The 18,340-nt window shown below is 43.6% G+C and overlaps 1 protein-coding gene across 1 annotated transcript in view; it reads right to left on the reverse strand.

Annotated features, from left to right (window-relative positions):
- Positions 1-18,340, reverse strand: part of LOC141139310 (protein FAM228B-like) — a 56,501-nt gene continuing 38,161 nt past the window's right edge. The window contains exons 6-9 of the mRNA XM_073625298.1: positions 15,999-16,076; positions 14,500-14,587; positions 10,231-10,375; positions 1-5,148 (exon numbers count right to left, since the gene is read on the reverse strand). Coding sequence (XP_073481399.1) covers positions 4,953-5,148; positions 10,231-10,375; positions 14,500-14,587; positions 15,999-16,076 — 507 coding nt within the window. The 3' untranslated portion in view covers positions 1-4,952. The remainder of the gene's footprint in view (positions 5,149-10,230; positions 10,376-14,499; positions 14,588-15,998; positions 16,077-18,340) is intronic.

Raw genomic sequence — 18,340 nt, forward strand, 5'->3', positions numbered from 1 at the left:
TAGTGTAAAACCTTTTTAACCAGGATTTAGTGAAGGTAATGCACTTACATGAAAGACAATTAAAAATAGCATGTACTAGACGCAATGGTTTCAAAGGTGTATCCTCCAATTGCGATGACAGGAAATTACACTATTGCCCGACCGGTTTCGTCACTAATCGAACGTCTTCCGGGACATAGGCGTCTTTCCCCACCATCGCTATAAGTATCCTCTCTGTAGGTCAAAGCCTCGTTTCCACCCCTCATTCTGTGTGGTTCTTTCTGTGTGACCAAGCCTCCCTCTGGCCACAGAATCCTCCTGCGGTTCAATGCAGACAACCAAGCCTCATTATGGCCAGTCATGACGTCAGCCATGAAAATGGGAATTCGCCACACAGACCTATCACAAAAAGACATCGCTTACATGATCCAATAAATAGGAAGTGCTGACACCGCAGCTCCCTCCCAACGATATCGGCCACATCCTGTACAAGATTAATGAAACCACACAGGTAAAAGGTGGATCCGGGCCCATGAACAATATAGTATAAATACAGGAACAAATTATAATGATAATACAATAAGAATAAAATTAAATGAGATAAAAATGACTATTCTCGAACTATATAAGGTTATCTTAAAATATTGGTGAAAGACAAAATTATATTAAGAATTATTCAAGAAACAGTTGACGTCCCAATCAACATTTAACCCATGTGGAACATAACTTGAGAAGAAAAATCCATTTAGTTTCTATTCTTGACAGCTCCCTAACTTTAAGGCTACCCCTCCAATAGGGAGTGAAACTGTCTATGCCCATAAATAATGTTCCAGCTGGGTCCCTAACGTGTGTTAAATCTTAGTGTCTGGATACACTGTGGTTTTTATATCCACTACGGATATTTGCTATATATTCATTTAATCTTATATTTAGTGCACAGGTGGTCCGGCCCATGTATTGCAAACCAGTCCAAGAGTCACAAAACGTGACAAAAAGAAAAGTTTGACTGTTGTGTCACCAACTTCCTCCACCTTGTGAGACCACCACCAAAAAATAGGATGTGCCCTTACCAAAAGCGTCGACCACCTATTACGCAGGGTCAACATAGGCTTGTATATCTGGGATACTCCACGTCTATAAAGAGGTCCACTTAACAAAAGCTTCAAGCCACCACCGGGGAAGACATTAGGTTTCTTTCACTCCAACCGTACTAAACCTTTTTAACCAGGATTTAATGAAGGTAATGCACTTACATGAAAGATGATTAAAAACAGCATGTACTGGACGCAATGGTTTCAAAGGTACGTTAACCATAAGAGATCCTTAAATAAATGTTTTCCCTTGTCCCTGTGGCTCCTTAAGACCTTATGCACACTGGCCATTTAGCCCCTGTGCCTGAGATTCTTGTGTTTTTGTATGGGTCGAAAGGCACAGGTGCACCATCCAGCCCCACTGCCAGCAGCCTGTAAAAATCTATGAGAGCCTAAGAAAAATTTTCTGCTGGACGCTGTACCTATTGGTACTAACATTGAGGGCTGTATGCCCCCTGGAACGAATGCCTGGAATGCACAAAGTCTACATTCTAGCATTTGGCGCATATGACCCTTAGGCTGGGTTCACACCATCCCCGCATCCGTCTCACAGCAGGGGTCCAGTGCGTCCTGGTTCACCGTTTCAGGTCCGATTTCAGCCCGAATTTTGGACTGAATTTGGACCTGAAACAGACCAAAAGATGCACCGGACCTGCTGCGGAGATGTGAACCGGCTTCATAGAGAGCTGGTCAAAATCTGCTGCTATTGCGAATTGGATGCTGGAAAACCGCATCCAATTCAATATGGTGTGAACTCAGCCCAAAACGTTAGTACTGCCATCACATTTTTCAGCATAGACTTTTACAGGCTGCTTGTAGCAGGGCCATAAGATACACTTATGCCATCTGCTCATAAAAAAAAGCCAGAATCCTACGCACAGGGGCTAAACATCAAGTGTGCATGAGGCCCTATGCAGTTTTGGGGTTTTTTTTCACCTCCAGGGATCCTTTAAATGTGAGCAAGTTGGGTCCACCAGCTTCTATACTTCCACTTTTTTCAAATGGGAATGCATTTCTTTACCACTTCTATTAGGCACAGTCCTTCTGTGGCCTACACTGATCTAGTGACCCCTCGGGAGGACTATGTCCCCCCATTTCCTTGCTGCCTGTGAGAAGGATCTTGATTTACAATTAACACCTGAACAGAGAAAGTTTATCCTCTTTTTATTAAACCTAAGTATTTCCACTAGGTTGCAAAAGTGGGTACAAGCTTTTAGCTCGGTGGTACAGAGTCCTTGTTGGGCTGTACTGCATGTTCCCTGGTGTCAGCCCCAATTGCTGGGGATGTGGCCTGGCCAGGGGTTCAATTCTCCATACATTTTTTTGGTTGTGTCAGAGGATCCAATCTTTTTTGGCAGGATGTATGCGCCCTGACTGACGATCTTACGGACTTGTCCCTGAAACAGAACCCAGCAGCCTGCCTCCTGCACCTTAGCTCCTTCTATAAATGTAAATTCCTACATTCTCTGAGACATCTCATCAATGCAGCTAGGGTGTGTATCCCAGCACAGTCCCCATCACCTCCCACCGTGCGACAGTGGATAATATCCACAAATGACATCATACACGTTTTGATTTTTCTGGTATTTTGTCGCTGAAAATAAAGAATAAAAAAAAAGTAAGCAAGTCAGTGTTGTAGCCACAGGACTTCCTGTTTTGGGGTGACCACATTCCCCACTGCCTTAAAAAATTAGTGGGGGTGTTTTCTGTTTCAATATTTTTTATTAAATTCCGAAGTAACATAACAAGCGAAACACCCATGCAGGGGTTTAAGACAAAGAAAACAGTATACACAGACAATAGACTATAGCAAATAAAACAAATTACCTAGACCTTGGAACATAAAGTGGTGGTGTTTTCATCCCTCTTTGCAAGATCCCCCTAACTTTTTCATTGTTAAGATATAGAGCTAAACATGAACATCATGGGATAGTTGGAGAGGCATCTGACTGCCTTCAAGGCCACTTGCAGCATAGACATGAATGGACAGTTTGGCCCACTATTTGTGTTTAGCCTATACAGGATAATCTGCAGATGCCCCTTGTTCCGTTAGAATTACCCTATAGAATTTAGGAATTCTGAAAAGGGGTGGAAACCTTCGACTCTCCCTTCCTCAAGCACATTGGCTTCTTTGGTGCTTTGAACGCACACAACCCCTGGCACCAGTGTTATCAATGATTGTATGAGGGAGGATATTTTCTTTACCTGCTCATATATAAATTAGGGCTGCAACTAACGATTATTCTCATAATCGATTAGCTGGCCGATTAATGTTTGGATTTATCGGATAAAAACCTCTAAAAAAGTGTGGTGTATAATTTACCTATATACTCGAGTATAAGCTGACCCAAATATAAGTCGGGGCACCTAATTTTACCACAAAAAACTGGGAAAACTTATTGACTCGAGTATAAGCCTAGGGTCAGAAATGCGCAGCTACTGTAAGTGGGAAAAGAGGGTCAACAATGCCCATTTGCAGCCTCACTGTGCCCATTTGCAGCCATAGGTCCCCCAAACTTCAAACTTGGTCATTAAGGGTTCCTAGATGCCCCCTATCTGCAGCCAAAATTTGGGGTCTCTGGACCCAAAGGGTCCCGAAATGACATTGCTGCAGATGGACACAGTTAACTGACTTTGGGGCCCCGTATCTCGGGGTCACTTGGTGCTAGGAATCCCAGCTTTGGATATGTTGTAGTGCTAGTTTGCACACCAAATCTGGGGTTCCTAGCACCAAGTGGCCCCGAGATACAGGACCCCAAAGTCGGTTCGGAAAATGTCATTCTCTGCTGCAGAAAAGTGCTTGACTCGAGCATAAGCCGAGGGGGGCATTTTCAGCACAAAAAAATGTGCTGAAAAACTCGGCTTATACTCAAGTATATACGGTAGTTAATATGTAAAGTTTAAAAAAAAGGGCAATTTATCCTTGATTATCCATGTGCAATGGTAAATATACTGTAAATAACCAGCTGGTTAGGTAAAAAATAATTCTAATCCACTCTGAGAATAACAGACAGAAGAGATGTACAGTGTATACTATTAGAGGTTGAATTTGGTACAGACCATCCGATCCAATTTTTTATTCAAAGAAAAAAATGTAAAAAGACCTAAAACGCTGTTTTGCAGATTTTCAGACAGGATTGTAGTATCTTATGCATGACAAACTCTCTTGACAGAGGCAGGTAGAATGATACAAGCTACCTGCACCTACTGTCACTTTTGCTGGCCATACACTAATTGTTCCTTCAAAAATTTTCATTTTAAGAATGTTTGGTCGATTTTCTAATCGTTAGTGGGTTCAAATTGACGTTCGTTTTCAACCACGTTGATGAGAAAATTCAAAGGAGCAGAATAGAAAACTTTTCCCGATCAAACACATTTTTCGGACAGTGTATGTGGTTTTCGTTCAGAAACTACATTGATTTTAAAGTTGAATGTTAAAAGCAAGAGAAATTTTCGAACATCATTCATTCATTCATTCATCGAATTTACAAAGAAATTTTGTACGAATATTCTTGTGAATATTCTCGTCCAAAAATCGATACATGTATGGCCAGCATAAGACATTTAGTAGCAAAAGCATGTTTTGTTTTTTTTTTTATAACCTGCCATGATGGGGTGAACAAAAAATAATTGCCCTTTACAGTACAAAAGCACTTACTGACATGTATAAACAGTGTACTGAGCTGTATTTTCTGATATGTAAAGAAATAATGCATTCTGCATGCAGGCCAACTAATTGGCTGACCAACTAATCGATTATGAAAATAGTTGATTAGTTGTTTCAGCTCTAATATAGAAATACAGTTCCACTCACTAAACATAATGCTGCACCCACCAACACCAAACCATACCCACCACCTCACCAGCCTATAACCAAATGCTCTATATTGTGATCATCGTGACTCTGTGGTCTGGACCCCATTGCTTGGAATATGCTGGCATGGAAGATGTTTTAACTGAAAACTTCCTCTTATGACAGATGTTCCTCTCGGTGTTGAAGATCTCAGGTGGGTATTTGGTATCGGCCCATGTCTTGAAGTCCAAAGTTCCTTGGTTAACAGATCCTCTCACCCTCTGTCTACAATTAAACAGATATAATATATCTCAAACAGGAAGTTAAAACAGTGGTGTAGTAGCAGATGCAGCAATCTCTACCAGGGTCATGCTCCATGGAGTCCTAGTTCTAACCATGATTTATTTATAATTGTCACTTTTCTTAATCGTACATCACAGAACACAGAGGTCTTCATATTCATGACTATTTGGGGCTGGCTGCCATCTACAGGTGAAAAGACCCAGGCATAACCCTTCGCAGCTCAGCTAAGTCTCGGTTTTTAACTAGTATCCTTAGGTAATGGATTAGCCTACAAATGTCTCTCTGAAGATTTTCTTTCAGAGGCTTAGTTCCTCAGTTCCTGGCCTTTTTCTAATGTCCTTACTGAGGTAGGGAACGGCTTTGTCTGTATTGGTCACAACAACCAAGAGTGACTGTGCCTAGATCCAGAATGTGAATGTTGCCAGTCGGGGCTGGATCCTGTGGGCAGCAATCTCTGAGATACAATGTGTCTGCTGACCTCACAAGTCTAGGGGAGTAAAGTCCCTGAAGGCTGGGTGCCATGCACCCACTTTGAAGAGTGAAGATTAGGCCTTCCTGCCCTGAAATGCCTCTGCTATGGTTGAGCGATGGCCCTCAAGTTGTATCCTCTGTCTGGGGGTGTTATGGCCAATTTTTTGTGTGGAGTGACATATAGCATTGATAGAGCTCAATCTGGGCTGTCCAGCAACCATGTTTCGCGTCTGCACACGCAAATGCACAATTTTACCAATTCACAAGGAGACGTGTATTTGAAGGCCCCTGGTACACCACTAAACAGATTGGCTCCAGCAATTCAGCGTTATACTGCCACAACCCTGCACAGCTTCAGTAGTTTCTCCATTGGGTACCAGGCACAGCAAGTATTAGGACACTTGTCTATAATGGGTTGACTTGCCACACAGGTGTTCTGGCTTGTGGTCGCTCCCTTAATGGGTTTCACATACCTACAGTATTAACCCTCAGCAAATCATGGTTTTATACAGACAGAAGTACAGAAGTTGGGGGGGGGGGGGTTTGGTGCACTGACACAAACACTCCTAATGTTTTTATAACCAAATTATGATACTATGTTATTATAATGTTCAGATTCCTTGCTCCTCCTGGGGAAGTAGACCTTTGGTTTAAAACACACTTTGAGGATTATATACCTCCCTGCTTCAGTGATGTCCAATGTGATCAGGAGATATGACAAATATTTTTATAATATAGAGGTAAAGAAACAATTGTTCAGGGAGAAACCAGTAGTGCACATTGGCTGTGGTCATGTGCATTGCTCTATGCACACTACACATCCCACAGTCTATAGTCCCTAGTCCATCTCGGGAATAAGAAAGAGGGGGTGGCTATGTTCCAACATACAGTGGGACCATGGAGAACACATGTAGCCACCCTCTAACAGGAAGATGCATCACATCAGCAAAAAAAGGATTTTGGAGATGTGGAGGAGGCTCAGGGCAATAGAAAGTTCTTTTTTTTTTTTTTTTGGACCCTAAAAGTCAGAGACTGTCCTGTCTGTGACTTCTGAGTCCAAGAAAGCACGTTCTATTGCTCTCAGCACATCCCAAATCCCTTTTTTTTTTTTTTACAGTCCTGGGTCTGCAGCATGATGTGCAAAGGCTACAAGCTGGAGCTTTGTTGCTTTATGCCCTAAAGTGTATGTTTGGATCCACAAAAAATGGTGACCTTTACAACTCTGGGCCATCACGCCCGTACAGGAGGGGGTAGAAGGACACACAGCTTCTCTTAAAACCTGGGTATGGTTTCCAAGCCAAACTGATACCTAGCATATTCTGGGTGTCTACAAGTTTCAGGATGGAATACACCAGATCGGTGACTGTTTTGCTTCATCAAGGGGACCTTCTGATGTCAGTGGATATTAAGGATGCCTAAGTACACATCCTGATTTTCCAGCCTCGCCAGTGGTTTCTGTGATTCGCAGTGGAGGGATCACCACTATTAGTTTGTGGCATTGCTTTTCAACCAGTCCACAGCACCCGGGGTGTTCACCAAGGAGTTGGAGGTCACAGTCCTGGGGTTGTTGAGGACCTGGGGTATCCCGCTCCTCAGGAAGCAATCAGCTCAAAAGATGACTTTGAACATCCAGCAGACAGTACAGGTCCTGGAACTGTTCAGTTAGGTGCTGAAACTTTCAGAAGTAAGTCTTGGGTTCTTGAGTTTGAAGTCAACGTCTGAAGTACTTGGCCTTAGTCCTTGATTTGGTGTGGGTAAAGGTTACTGCTCCCGCAAGAGAAATGCCTGCCTTTTCAATACCAGGTGGGCTCCCAGAGGTTGCGGAAAAGTTTCTTGATTTGGGACTGCATGAAGATACTGGTAAAGATGGTAGCTACTTTTGGTGCAGGCCCCTATGCTCGGTTTTACTACAGCTCTTCAGCTCAAAAGCCTGTCAGTATGAGACAAACGTCAGAAATCCTTGGATCTACTGATGCATCCGACTCCAAGACGAGATTGGCTCTGGAATGTTTGATCTCCATGCAGATGCTGGTACATTCTTCTGATGAAGTAGAAGGTCTTGACAATGGATGCCAGCCTGTCAGGCTGTGGAGGTGTTCAGGTAACATGGTTGTCAGGGGAGCAGAAGTTGCCAATCAACATCATGGAACTTTGGTCGATTTGGCTGGCTTTTCTACAATGGTCTGTCTGCCTGCCTTCTGGGACTCCCTGACAGAGTGCAATTGAATGATGCCGTGACTCTGGCATTCATCATCCATCAAGTAGAGATAAAAAAAAATTGTGCTGCTCAGGCAGACGTGGACCTGATCTCATCTTTGGCAGAACTTCAGGTTCCAGCCCCCTCCACAGGGGTCCTCAAGTGTTTGCAGTAGATGCACTGATAACTCTTTGGGGTTAATTTTACCTTATCTATGCTTTCCTTCCACTTCAGCTTCTTCTTCACCTGTTGCACAGGACAAAGGCATTCGACATTTGGGTGATTCCTCTAGCATCTGCTTGGCCAAGAAGAACGTAGTATGTAGACATTGTGGATGTCTTAGCAGATGAGCCGTGGGCTCTTCCAGATTTGCTGTCAAAAGGACTGATTGGGGCTGGTAAAGCCCAAGCCCTGAGAAATAGGGGTGTTTCTGACTCTGCCATCCCTACCCTCTTCACTGCAAGATAGTCACCATCCAGGAAGCTGTACCACAGTACATGAGGAGCCTTTTTCACCAGGTGTGAGGCTCATAAGTTTCCAGACTGAATGTCGTGGGGAGCATTTCAGCTTTTTCTGGTCTGGTGTGGAGTTGTTTTGGCATTGAGAGCCATCAGGGCACACATCTTGGCCTTAGGTGTTCTTTTTCAGAGACCTATTTCTTTGTGAAAGCCTTTGTGCAAAGTATAAGGCAAAATGATCTCCCTGTGCATCCTGGTCTCTGCAGAACCTTAACTTGATGTTGTCTGTTTTTCAGACTTCTTTTTTTGAACCTGTGAGAGACTCCCTTATTGCTCCTTGCACAAGGCTACAATTTTGGCAGCCATTACCTCAGCTCACAAGTATCAGATTTGGCTGCATTTTCCTGAAAAGAGCCTTGTCTGGTTCTCCACCAGCATAAGGTTGTGTTGAGACCGCAGTCTTCTTTCCTACCTAAAGTGGTTTCTTCATTGCACGAGAAGCAGGACATTGTTGTGTTGCCATCTTTTTTTCCAAATCCTGAGGAGAAGGATGCTCTTTGAATGTTGTATGAGCTGTTGGAATTTTTTTTTGTTTTAATGTTTTTATTGAAGGTTTTACATAGTACAAACAATATGACATTTGGCAAAATAGAGCTGTAGGAATTTAACCAAAGTCTACAGGTTAATTTTGACAGTCTGTTTTCCTGCTTGTTTTGCCTGAGGGTTACCGCATGGGTCAGGCTGCCTCTCAATCTACTATTTCTAGGTGGATTCATCAGCTTAATACTCAAATCTATGGTATCAAAAACAAGGTTCCTCCTTCCTTGTCCAGGCCCATTTCACCAGGTGTTCAGCAGTTTTTCAAATTTGTAAAGCTGCTACCTGCTCTTCTGTTCACACGTTTACTGTGTTCATGCCCCTGCAGATGCCAATTTTGGGCAGAAGGTATTGCAAGTAGCATTGTTGTGAGGTTCACCCAGTTGTGTTTTTTGGGGGTTTTGAGTGTGCTGGACTTGTGGCTGTGGTGGCACCCTTCATCTTTACTGCTTTAGCACATCCTAAGTAGTCATGAATGTGAAGTCCTTTGATGTATGATTAAGACATTAGGGTTAATGGTTTATCTGTAAAATCCTTTTCTTTGAGTATATCATAGAACACAGTGAAAAAAACTACAATTGTGCCAGGGTCCAAATATATACGAACCTAGTAGTATATACACACAGTATATAGCAGTTTTTCTCCTCAAGAACATACCTTGCCAGAGCAGAACATAATTACTATATAAAATCTATACTATAATGAGCAGAATTAAAGAATACAGATTGTAAGCAATGTTCAGCTATTCGATTTACAGGGAACACTTAAAGGGATTGTAAACCCTCGTGTTTTTTCACCTTAATGCATCCTATGCATTAAGGTGAAAAAACTTCTCTCACTGACTAGCCCCCCAGCCCCCTCATTTTACTCACCTGAGCTTGTTCTTTCCCCCGCCGGAGACGTGCTTTACCTCTCTGGCCGGGGTTTTCGGCTCTTGATCGTATAGATTGATAGCAGTGCAGCCATTGGCTCCCACTGCTGTCAATCAAATGCAATGACGTGGGCGCTGGGGAGCAGGGCCGATTCCAGCATTCTGTGTCTATGGACACAAATGCTGGACTCGGGAGCGCACCCGCAAAGTAACCCTCAGGAAGAGCTCTTTACCCAATTTGCGAGCGCGGTTGGGGGACCCCAGAACACTATGACAGGGTCACTCTGTGCAAAACTAACTGCACAGTGGAGGTAATTATGATATGTTTGTTATTTAAAGCAAGAAAAAAAAAACGAGGGTTTACAACCCCTTTAACAAATTCTGCCATATGCATTTGCGACGTTTCTCATTCTAGGCAACACACTGGCTGCCTCTGTTGATTCTGTGATTTGACAGAGTTGCACACTCACCTGCTCTTTACCCTGATGTCACTCTCAATGTAACCGAATGGAGTCTTCAACCACTTGATCCCATTCATGGTCTGACGCCCCAGAGGAGCCTGTGGAAGTTTCTGAAGGTTCAGCTCATTGACCTCATTGGCTGAATACAGCCTGCCTTTAGAAGAAGATGAATATTTGAAAACCAGATCAGCACACAAGTTTGGCACTGTCATCCTTTTTCTTACTTCAAAGCTTAGAAATCCAGATTTACCGAAGTGTACATAGAGATGAATGGAGCTGAGAAGCTTACTTTTTAACGAGACTGCACACTAGAGTGGTGCAAATTGGATGAGCTAACTGGAAACAGGATTGTTTCACACATTAGTACATCAAGCCCAAATGTTCAGGAGAATGCCATTATAAGCTAAAAGTGATGTTAAAGATTTCAGTTTTTTTCTAAAATACCAAACATGTCATACTTACCTGGGATTAAAGAACCACTTTAATCCCTATCTTGGGTTATTCGTAAAATCATTAAAATGCACCCCTGCCAGCTAAAGGAATTTAAAGTGTAAAGAGCCCTTTCACACCAGAATGCAGTGCGAGTTTGGCGTGTTCCATGCACATTTACCGCACATGAATGCATTGCCCTTGCGGGACACACGTGGGTGGCATTAATTGTTAATGACACCCCAAATGCATCTTGCAATTGAATAGGCTGTCAAAACTGGAATGCAAGGGACCACATAGGAATGCATGGGTTCCAGGTTAAACCAGCCCTAAGTGCAAATAGAGAAACTATGCAGTTTTAATTGGCTTGGGCGGTCGCTTGGGGGCGCACACTTATAGTGCCCAGTTCTTCCTGCAATCGGCAGGACAGAGGGGGACCCATCAGTTTCTGAGAAGAGGTTCCCCCCACGATTGCATATGTAATGGAAAACCAGTAAGCATTTGAAAATGATGGGTGTTGGTATGTACTATTCAGGGAATCTGGAATTGCATAGGGGGCTTTTTGTAAACTGTTGCTAAAGGTGGACTAACACTTTAATGCTTGTTTTTTTTTTTAGGGAATGAGAAAAAATAGACTTCTTATCCTAATCTCTGGTCCTGTGGTTTTTCGCCCCACCAATTTGCCCAAACCTGCGCAATCCTTAACCAATCTTGTTGCCATGCTTCTTAGTGATGTAATCACATGCAATGCGAGATCAGCTGCCACCAACAGTCCTGCATTGTAGGTAATGATTTAGCAGTACCCACTTACATCCCAGTAATGGAGAGGGGAGGACCAGAATACCAGCTTCCACAGGACCATGAATAAGGTAAGAAATACTCTTACCACTGTTATCATATCCCCTAGGCAAAACAAGCATTACATTCTTAATCAGCTGGGAGAGAGGGCATTTTATTAATGTAGTAAATACCTGAAGTCCAATTTTTAAGCTTATCTGAAACCTCAACCTTTTTTTTTTTTTTTTTGTTTTAATTTTAGCTAGATTAGGAAAGGGGCTTTTTTGCCACCTGCATCCCAATAGGGATATTTCCTATTACTTCCTGTCCTTTAGGCTCACCAGGAAGTAAAAGAATATCTTTTCAATTAGAGAAAAATCTCCTGACATTTAGGCACACATCACCACACATGGTGGTCCTGTCCTATAGTTGCCACCTTTTGGGAAGACATTTTTCACATCTTCTCTACTTTGTTTACACACCCGGTAGTCCTCGGCCCGCTAGTGGCTCTTATGAACCGTAAGCCTGATTAACTTACCAAAGTGCAAATCGCCCTGTTACTGCAAATAACGACGGCTGCCAAGCAGACTAAAGCTCACTCCTGGAAATCTCCAAATTTGAATCTTGTTGAGACTAAAAACAGAGTGACATCTGCTATGATTCATGCTAAAATTGAAGCTGTTGTTAAGGATAGGGTAACAACACACCAAAATCTGGCAACCGTGGGTGGAACATTATCTTTCCCCAAATTTCAGCTTTACCCTTTTACTACTCTATTGCAGTCACTCCATCTTTGGCCGCAGAGCCATTAACTCCCTATTAAGTCTTCAGGATCCGCACTTTACTCCTTTTCCTTCCCCCTTGCTATCCATCCCTTTTCTCTCCTTCTTTCTCATGTTCCTTTCTACTCTTAATATCTTATTGACACTAGGGGATGGATTTACTAAAGGCGGATCCACTGTGCACTACAAGTGCACTTGGAGGTGCAGTCGCTGTAGATCTGAGGGGAAGATCTGCTGATTTCTATCATCCAATCATGTGCAAGCAAAAATGTTTTTTTTTTAAATGTCCCAACATGTCCCCCCTCAGATCTACAGCGACTGCACTTCCAAATGCACTTTTTAGTTAATAACCCCCTAGGTGTCCCTTTGTTGATTATCTTTCACTGACATCAAGGTGTGCTCCAGTTAATCACGCTTGACCACTTCAAGTTACAGAATCCGCTCTTAGATACTTAAGTGATTGTAAAGTGTCGTTTTAAAAAAACAAGACAAAACAAACAAACATGTTATACTTGCCTGCTCTGTGCAGTGGTTTTGCACAGAGCAGCCCCGATCCTCCTCTTCTCAGGGTTCCTCTTCGCTGCTCCTGGCCCCTCCCTCCTGTTGAGTACCCCCACAGCAAGCAGCTTGCTATGGGGCACCCGAGCGGAGCTGCAGCTCCGTGTGTCCATTCAGACAAGGAGCTGCTATTCGGCCCCGCCCCCTCTCTTTCCTGCTTGGCTAACTGACTTTGATTGACAGTTGCGGGAGCCAATGGCGCCGCTGCTGTGTCTCAGCCAATCAGGAGGGAGAGTCCAGAAAGGCCGAGGGATTTGTGGACATCGCTGGACAGAGATGGGGCTCAGGTAAGTATTAGGGGGTGCTGGGGAGGCTGCCACACACAGAAGGCTTTCTATCTTAATGCATTGAGATAAAAAAAACCTTCTGCCTTTACAACTCCTTTAGGTTGCAATTGCCACTAAGGCTGGCCATACATGGTTTGAATCTTGGCCGATTCGATAGGAACCGCCCGAGATTCAAACCGTTAATGGGCAGGCTGAATGTACCAAGTTGACTGATCGATCAACTTGGGTACAACCATCCTGCCGGATTCGCTTCCAATTATTGCAAGTGGCTGCTATAGCCGTTAGCGATAATCACTGTCTTCTCCCAGCGGGGACAGGTTTTCCCGTCACTCCAGAAGTGACTCCAAATATTATTCCAACAAATAGGACTCAGGAAAAGCATATTAAACTATTATCGTGCATTACGTTTATTAAAACATGCAGACCACAGAAATAAAAAAAAAAAAGGAAAAGAAAAAATGCGCACTTTGATGGTGCTATAAGTCAGCACCAACATGTACAGGTTAATTCAATGTGCGCTCGCCATTTATTCAAGATGTGGTGTGCGTTCCAAATTGCCGACTGTGGGAACCAGGATACCGGTAGTGAGGTCAGTATTGGCAGACGCGCAGCCTCTATGCATTTTGTGGTAACCGCATCATTGGGAAACTTCCTGATGACGCGATTACCGCAAAATTTACCGCATTTTTTATATTTCTTTGATCTGCATCTTTTAATAAACTTACTACACAATTATAGTTTAATATGCTTTTCCTGAGTCCTATTTTTGTTGGAATAATATATGGAGACAGTTCCGGAGTTAAGAGCCATCACTAGTACTGGAACTCCCTAAGGGCTGATGATTAAGAAGCTGGAATTATTATAAAGCGTATCTAGTTTAGACTGTTGGTGAGTGTGCATTTCTTACACACTGTTTGCGGTGGAGCACGGTTTAAAGAAAATGAATGTAGACACCTATCTTTAAGGCTGGGTTCACACTAGTGGGAATTGGATGTGGGTTTCCCCGCATCCAATTCGCATGACAGGAGACTGTGCCTGGCTCTCAATGGAACCAGTTCACACATCTCTGGGGCAGCTGCGGAGCGGATTGCACATCGGTTCTGTGCGTCTTTGGCTCCGTTTCAGGTCCGAATTTAGGCAAAAATTTGGTCCTGAAACAGAGAACAGGGACACACGGATCCCTGCTGTCAGCCGCATCCGTGTTAAGTGTGTTAATCACTGTGATTGGATCGTTCTGTGAAGATTGTGTCATTTTTTATGGAACTTTTATTTTTTGGACTGTTTGATTTATGCTGACTATCACAATTTATGATACATAATTTTGCTTTTTATGATCTATAATTTGGCTTTTTGAGTTAGCGCCATACCTTTCATATTGTATGGTGATACTATAGCAAGATGCTTAGTGATTGGTTATTACGGCTTAGTGCCCAGTGCAGAGGTACCTGTGTCACAGTGTAGAGCCACCTTCTCCTCCTCATACCTCTTCTGGTACTGCTGCAAGAGAGGGTCCTTAAATACTGGAGTTGAAACCTACATGAAACAAAAAATGTAAAAGAAATAACATAGTTACTAAACTATATCCCAGTGCCTAGGAATTATAGAAACACCACAATTGAATTGATATTAAACCCTCAGTTTTTAGGCACTTTTAGCAGCAGATTTAATAACTTACTGCAGCTTCTTTATAATGTAATCCTTGCCTATCTATGTTTCCGGTTTCAGGGTGGCTCCTTTCTCTTGCAGCTTCCTATGGAGCCACCCTTGCATGCAGGGACTACAGTTGTGTCTCCCTACACTGTGTGCATCAATAGAAACACCCAGACTCTAAGATGGCAAGGCATGCCCCCATTCCTCCCCTCTCCCTTTCCCAATCTAACAGACTGACTGGAGAATGCACTAACATCTTTCACATGTAGACCAGAAGTTCAGGGAAGCAGCACTAAGAGAGCAGGAGCCAGCAGCAGTTGTAAACTGCTGGGGAATGTTTTTTTTTTTTTTTTGTACCCAAGGTGTTAGGCTAAAAAAAAAAACAATGAGGGATTAATACTACTTCAATTTATTACCAATATATACAGATTTTTAGAATTTTTTAATTAAAATAACACACATGGTATACTTACCTGCTCTATGCAGCCCTGATCCTCCTTTTCCAGGGTCCCCCGCCAGCGCTTCAGGCCTCTTTTCTTCGGTGAATGCGGGAACCCATGTGTGCTCACTCCCGAGCTGCCCTGTCTGCATCTATTGACACAGACCGGGCATTTTGCCCTCGCTCCTTCGTCACAGCATTTGATTGACAGCAGCAGGAGCTACTATCAATCTGCCCAATGAGGAGGGAGACAGCGGACAGCGGCGAGAGCTGCTGCTCTCATGCACGTTGCTGGATCGGGCTAAGGTAAAAATAAGGGGGGGGGGGGGGAATCTGCAGCACAAAAGGTTTCTTTTACCTTAATGCAAAAAAGGTAAAAAAAACTTGAGGCTTTAGAATCACTGTACTTATGCCACTATAGAGCATAGAACACTTTTAGAATGACCAACCTTGTTGTCATTAGGAAATAGAAGGTATAGTGAGAGAAAACAAATTCTCCGGTGCTCACCTTTACCAATTCTAAAAATTGCCAACTTGCTTTTCAAGAGGACTTGGCAGGAACTGGCATTTGTTAGTATCTGCATATCCACACTTTAAATGGTATATCAATATAGCTTTAGCTCACACAGATAGGTGTGTGCTGTTGTATTCTCGGTGGTAATTGTTGTAAACCATAGTAACCAATCAGAAGTAATCTTTGGCTCAATACAACACTGAAATGTGATTGGCTGCTGTGGTTACAGCAATCTGCACATTATGTAGTCGTATAAACTCCTGAGTGTTTATGGTTAAAGCTTTGCTGCCAGGCTGCTCTCCAGGGACAGTCATTTACAAGGCCTATTAGTTCTCTCTTACCCGGAGGTAGTGCTTGCAGAGGCGATTAATAAACGGGTCATACTCGGAGGAATCATAATCTCTCATAAATGCGCTACCCTGGAGGAGAAAGACATAAATGTTAGAGGAATATTAATGTCCTGGCAGAGCTGTACTTCATTCTACTCCATGGAGGCCGATACAGTTCACAGCACAGATCTACACTGTACTTCCAGAAAACAATGCTGCCTCATAGTATCAGATACCTCCAAGCTCCAAATCCTTCAATTACTTTAGTGGATAATAAGTATGGGCAACGGTCTAATGCTTAGCAACTTATCAGACAGTATCTTTAAAGTGTAATTAGACATCAGAACTTAACCACTTCAATACCGGGCACTTTCGCACCTTCCTGCCCAGGCCAATTTTCAGCTTTCAGCGCTGTGACTTTTTATATGACAATTGAACGGTCACACTACACTGTACCCAAACTACATTTTTATCATTTTGTTCCCACAAATAGAGCTTTCTTTTGGTGGTATTTGATCACCTCTGCGGTTTTTATTTTTTGCTAAATGAATAAAAAAGATTTTCTTTGTTTTTGTTATAAAATTTTGTAAATAAGTAAGTTTTCTCCTTCACTGATGGGCACTGATAAGGCGGCACTGATGGGCACTGATAGGTGGCACTGATAGGCAGCACTGATAGGTGGGGCTGATAGGCAGCACTGATGGTCACTCATAGGTGGCACTGATGGGCACTGATAGGCGACACTGATGGGCACTGAAAGGCGACACTGATGGGCACTGATAGGCGACACTGATGGGCACTGAAAGGCTGCACTGATGGGTACTTATGGGTGGCACTGATAGACGGCACTGATAGGCATCACTGGCAGGCATTTTTCAATGGCACAGATTGGCATTTCCCTGGTGGTCTAGTGTGGTGGCCATCCCTGGTGGTCCTGGTGGTTCTGGGTGGGCATCCGAGGGGGGGCTGTGCTGATAAACAAGCAGCACAGACCCCCCCTGTCAGGAGAGCCGCCGATTGGCTTTCCTCTACTCGCATCTGTCAGACGCGAGTGAGGAAAAGCCGATCAACGGCTCTTCCTGTTTACATCGTGATCAGCCGTGATTGGACACAGCTGATCAAGTGGTAAAGTGTCTCTGTCAGAGACTCTTTACCTAGATCGGAGTTGCGGTGTGTCAGACTTACACATCACAACAACGATCGCCGCGATGCGTGCCACCGGGGGCGCGCAGTGGCTTGATATCCTGGCGACGTCATATGATGTCCTGTCAGGATATCGCAACCACTTTGCCAACTTCATATTTCTATATGGCGGGCGGCAAGTGGTTAAAAGTGAACCTGTGCTTTGTCCATGCAGGACAAAAAAAAGAAACAAGTTCACCTAGCCTAGGTTCACATTGATGCGATTTGGCATGTCAAATCGCATGCCAAATCGGCGGCTATTGCTGGCAATGGCACCGTCCGAATCGGAGAGGTGCCGCAGTGATTCCCAAAAGTAGTTCCTGGACTACTTTTGGCGACTTTGGGGTGCGATTTGTATGGACATCTGTGCAGCAACCCGCACAGATGTCTCTGAAATCGCTCCCGAAGTTGGACTGACGTGCGGGTATGAAATCATGTGAGTTCAGCTGAACTCGCATGATTTCTAACCCGCTGTAAGTGTGAATTCAGGCTTAAAGTGTTTGTAAACCCTCACATATACCAAGTGAAGTGACTGGCCACAGAGAGGAAACATATCCTTCTACGTAAGTTGTACCTGTTTCTCTAGGGCCGCCATTCCCTACGGCCATTCAAAGTGCAAAATTTACACCGAATCTCTCAGCTCTGAAAAACAGGGGCGGAGAGCTGAAGTTATATCAGAGGAGAGCACTGAGAGCTGATTGGAGGGAAGAAACACACCCCTTCATACAGCTCACAGGAACAGAGCTGAGGCTGTCAATGAGCTGGAGCTGCCTCCCCTGTCACCATTATTCTCTTGGTGTCAGGAAAACTTGTCAGAAATGACTCATGCTGATAGCAGAGGAAGGAGGCAGCAGACAGAAATTACACTTGGCGTTCTGGAGTGAAACATGTACACACTAGAGGGATATGCTTTGTTCATATTTCATATCTGAGGTTTACAACCACTTGTTGCATCTCAATTCAACTGCTGGGAGTGAAGACAGATACCTGATAGTAGCAAGTATGGGGGAAAATGTAAGGCACTTCCTCCCATGTAACAGAGCTACTAAGTGGCTACTCAGGCACTAAACACTGTTATGCCCCGTACACACGGTTGGATTTTCCGACGAGAAATGTTCGATGGGAGCTTGTTGTCGGAAATTCCGACCGTGTGTAGTCTCCATCTGACATTT

Source organism: Aquarana catesbeiana, linkage group LG04, assembly GCF_042186555.1.
Source record: "Aquarana catesbeiana isolate 2022-GZ linkage group LG04, ASM4218655v1, whole genome shotgun sequence".
NCBI lineage: Eukaryota > Metazoa > Chordata > Amphibia > Anura > Ranidae > Aquarana > Aquarana catesbeiana.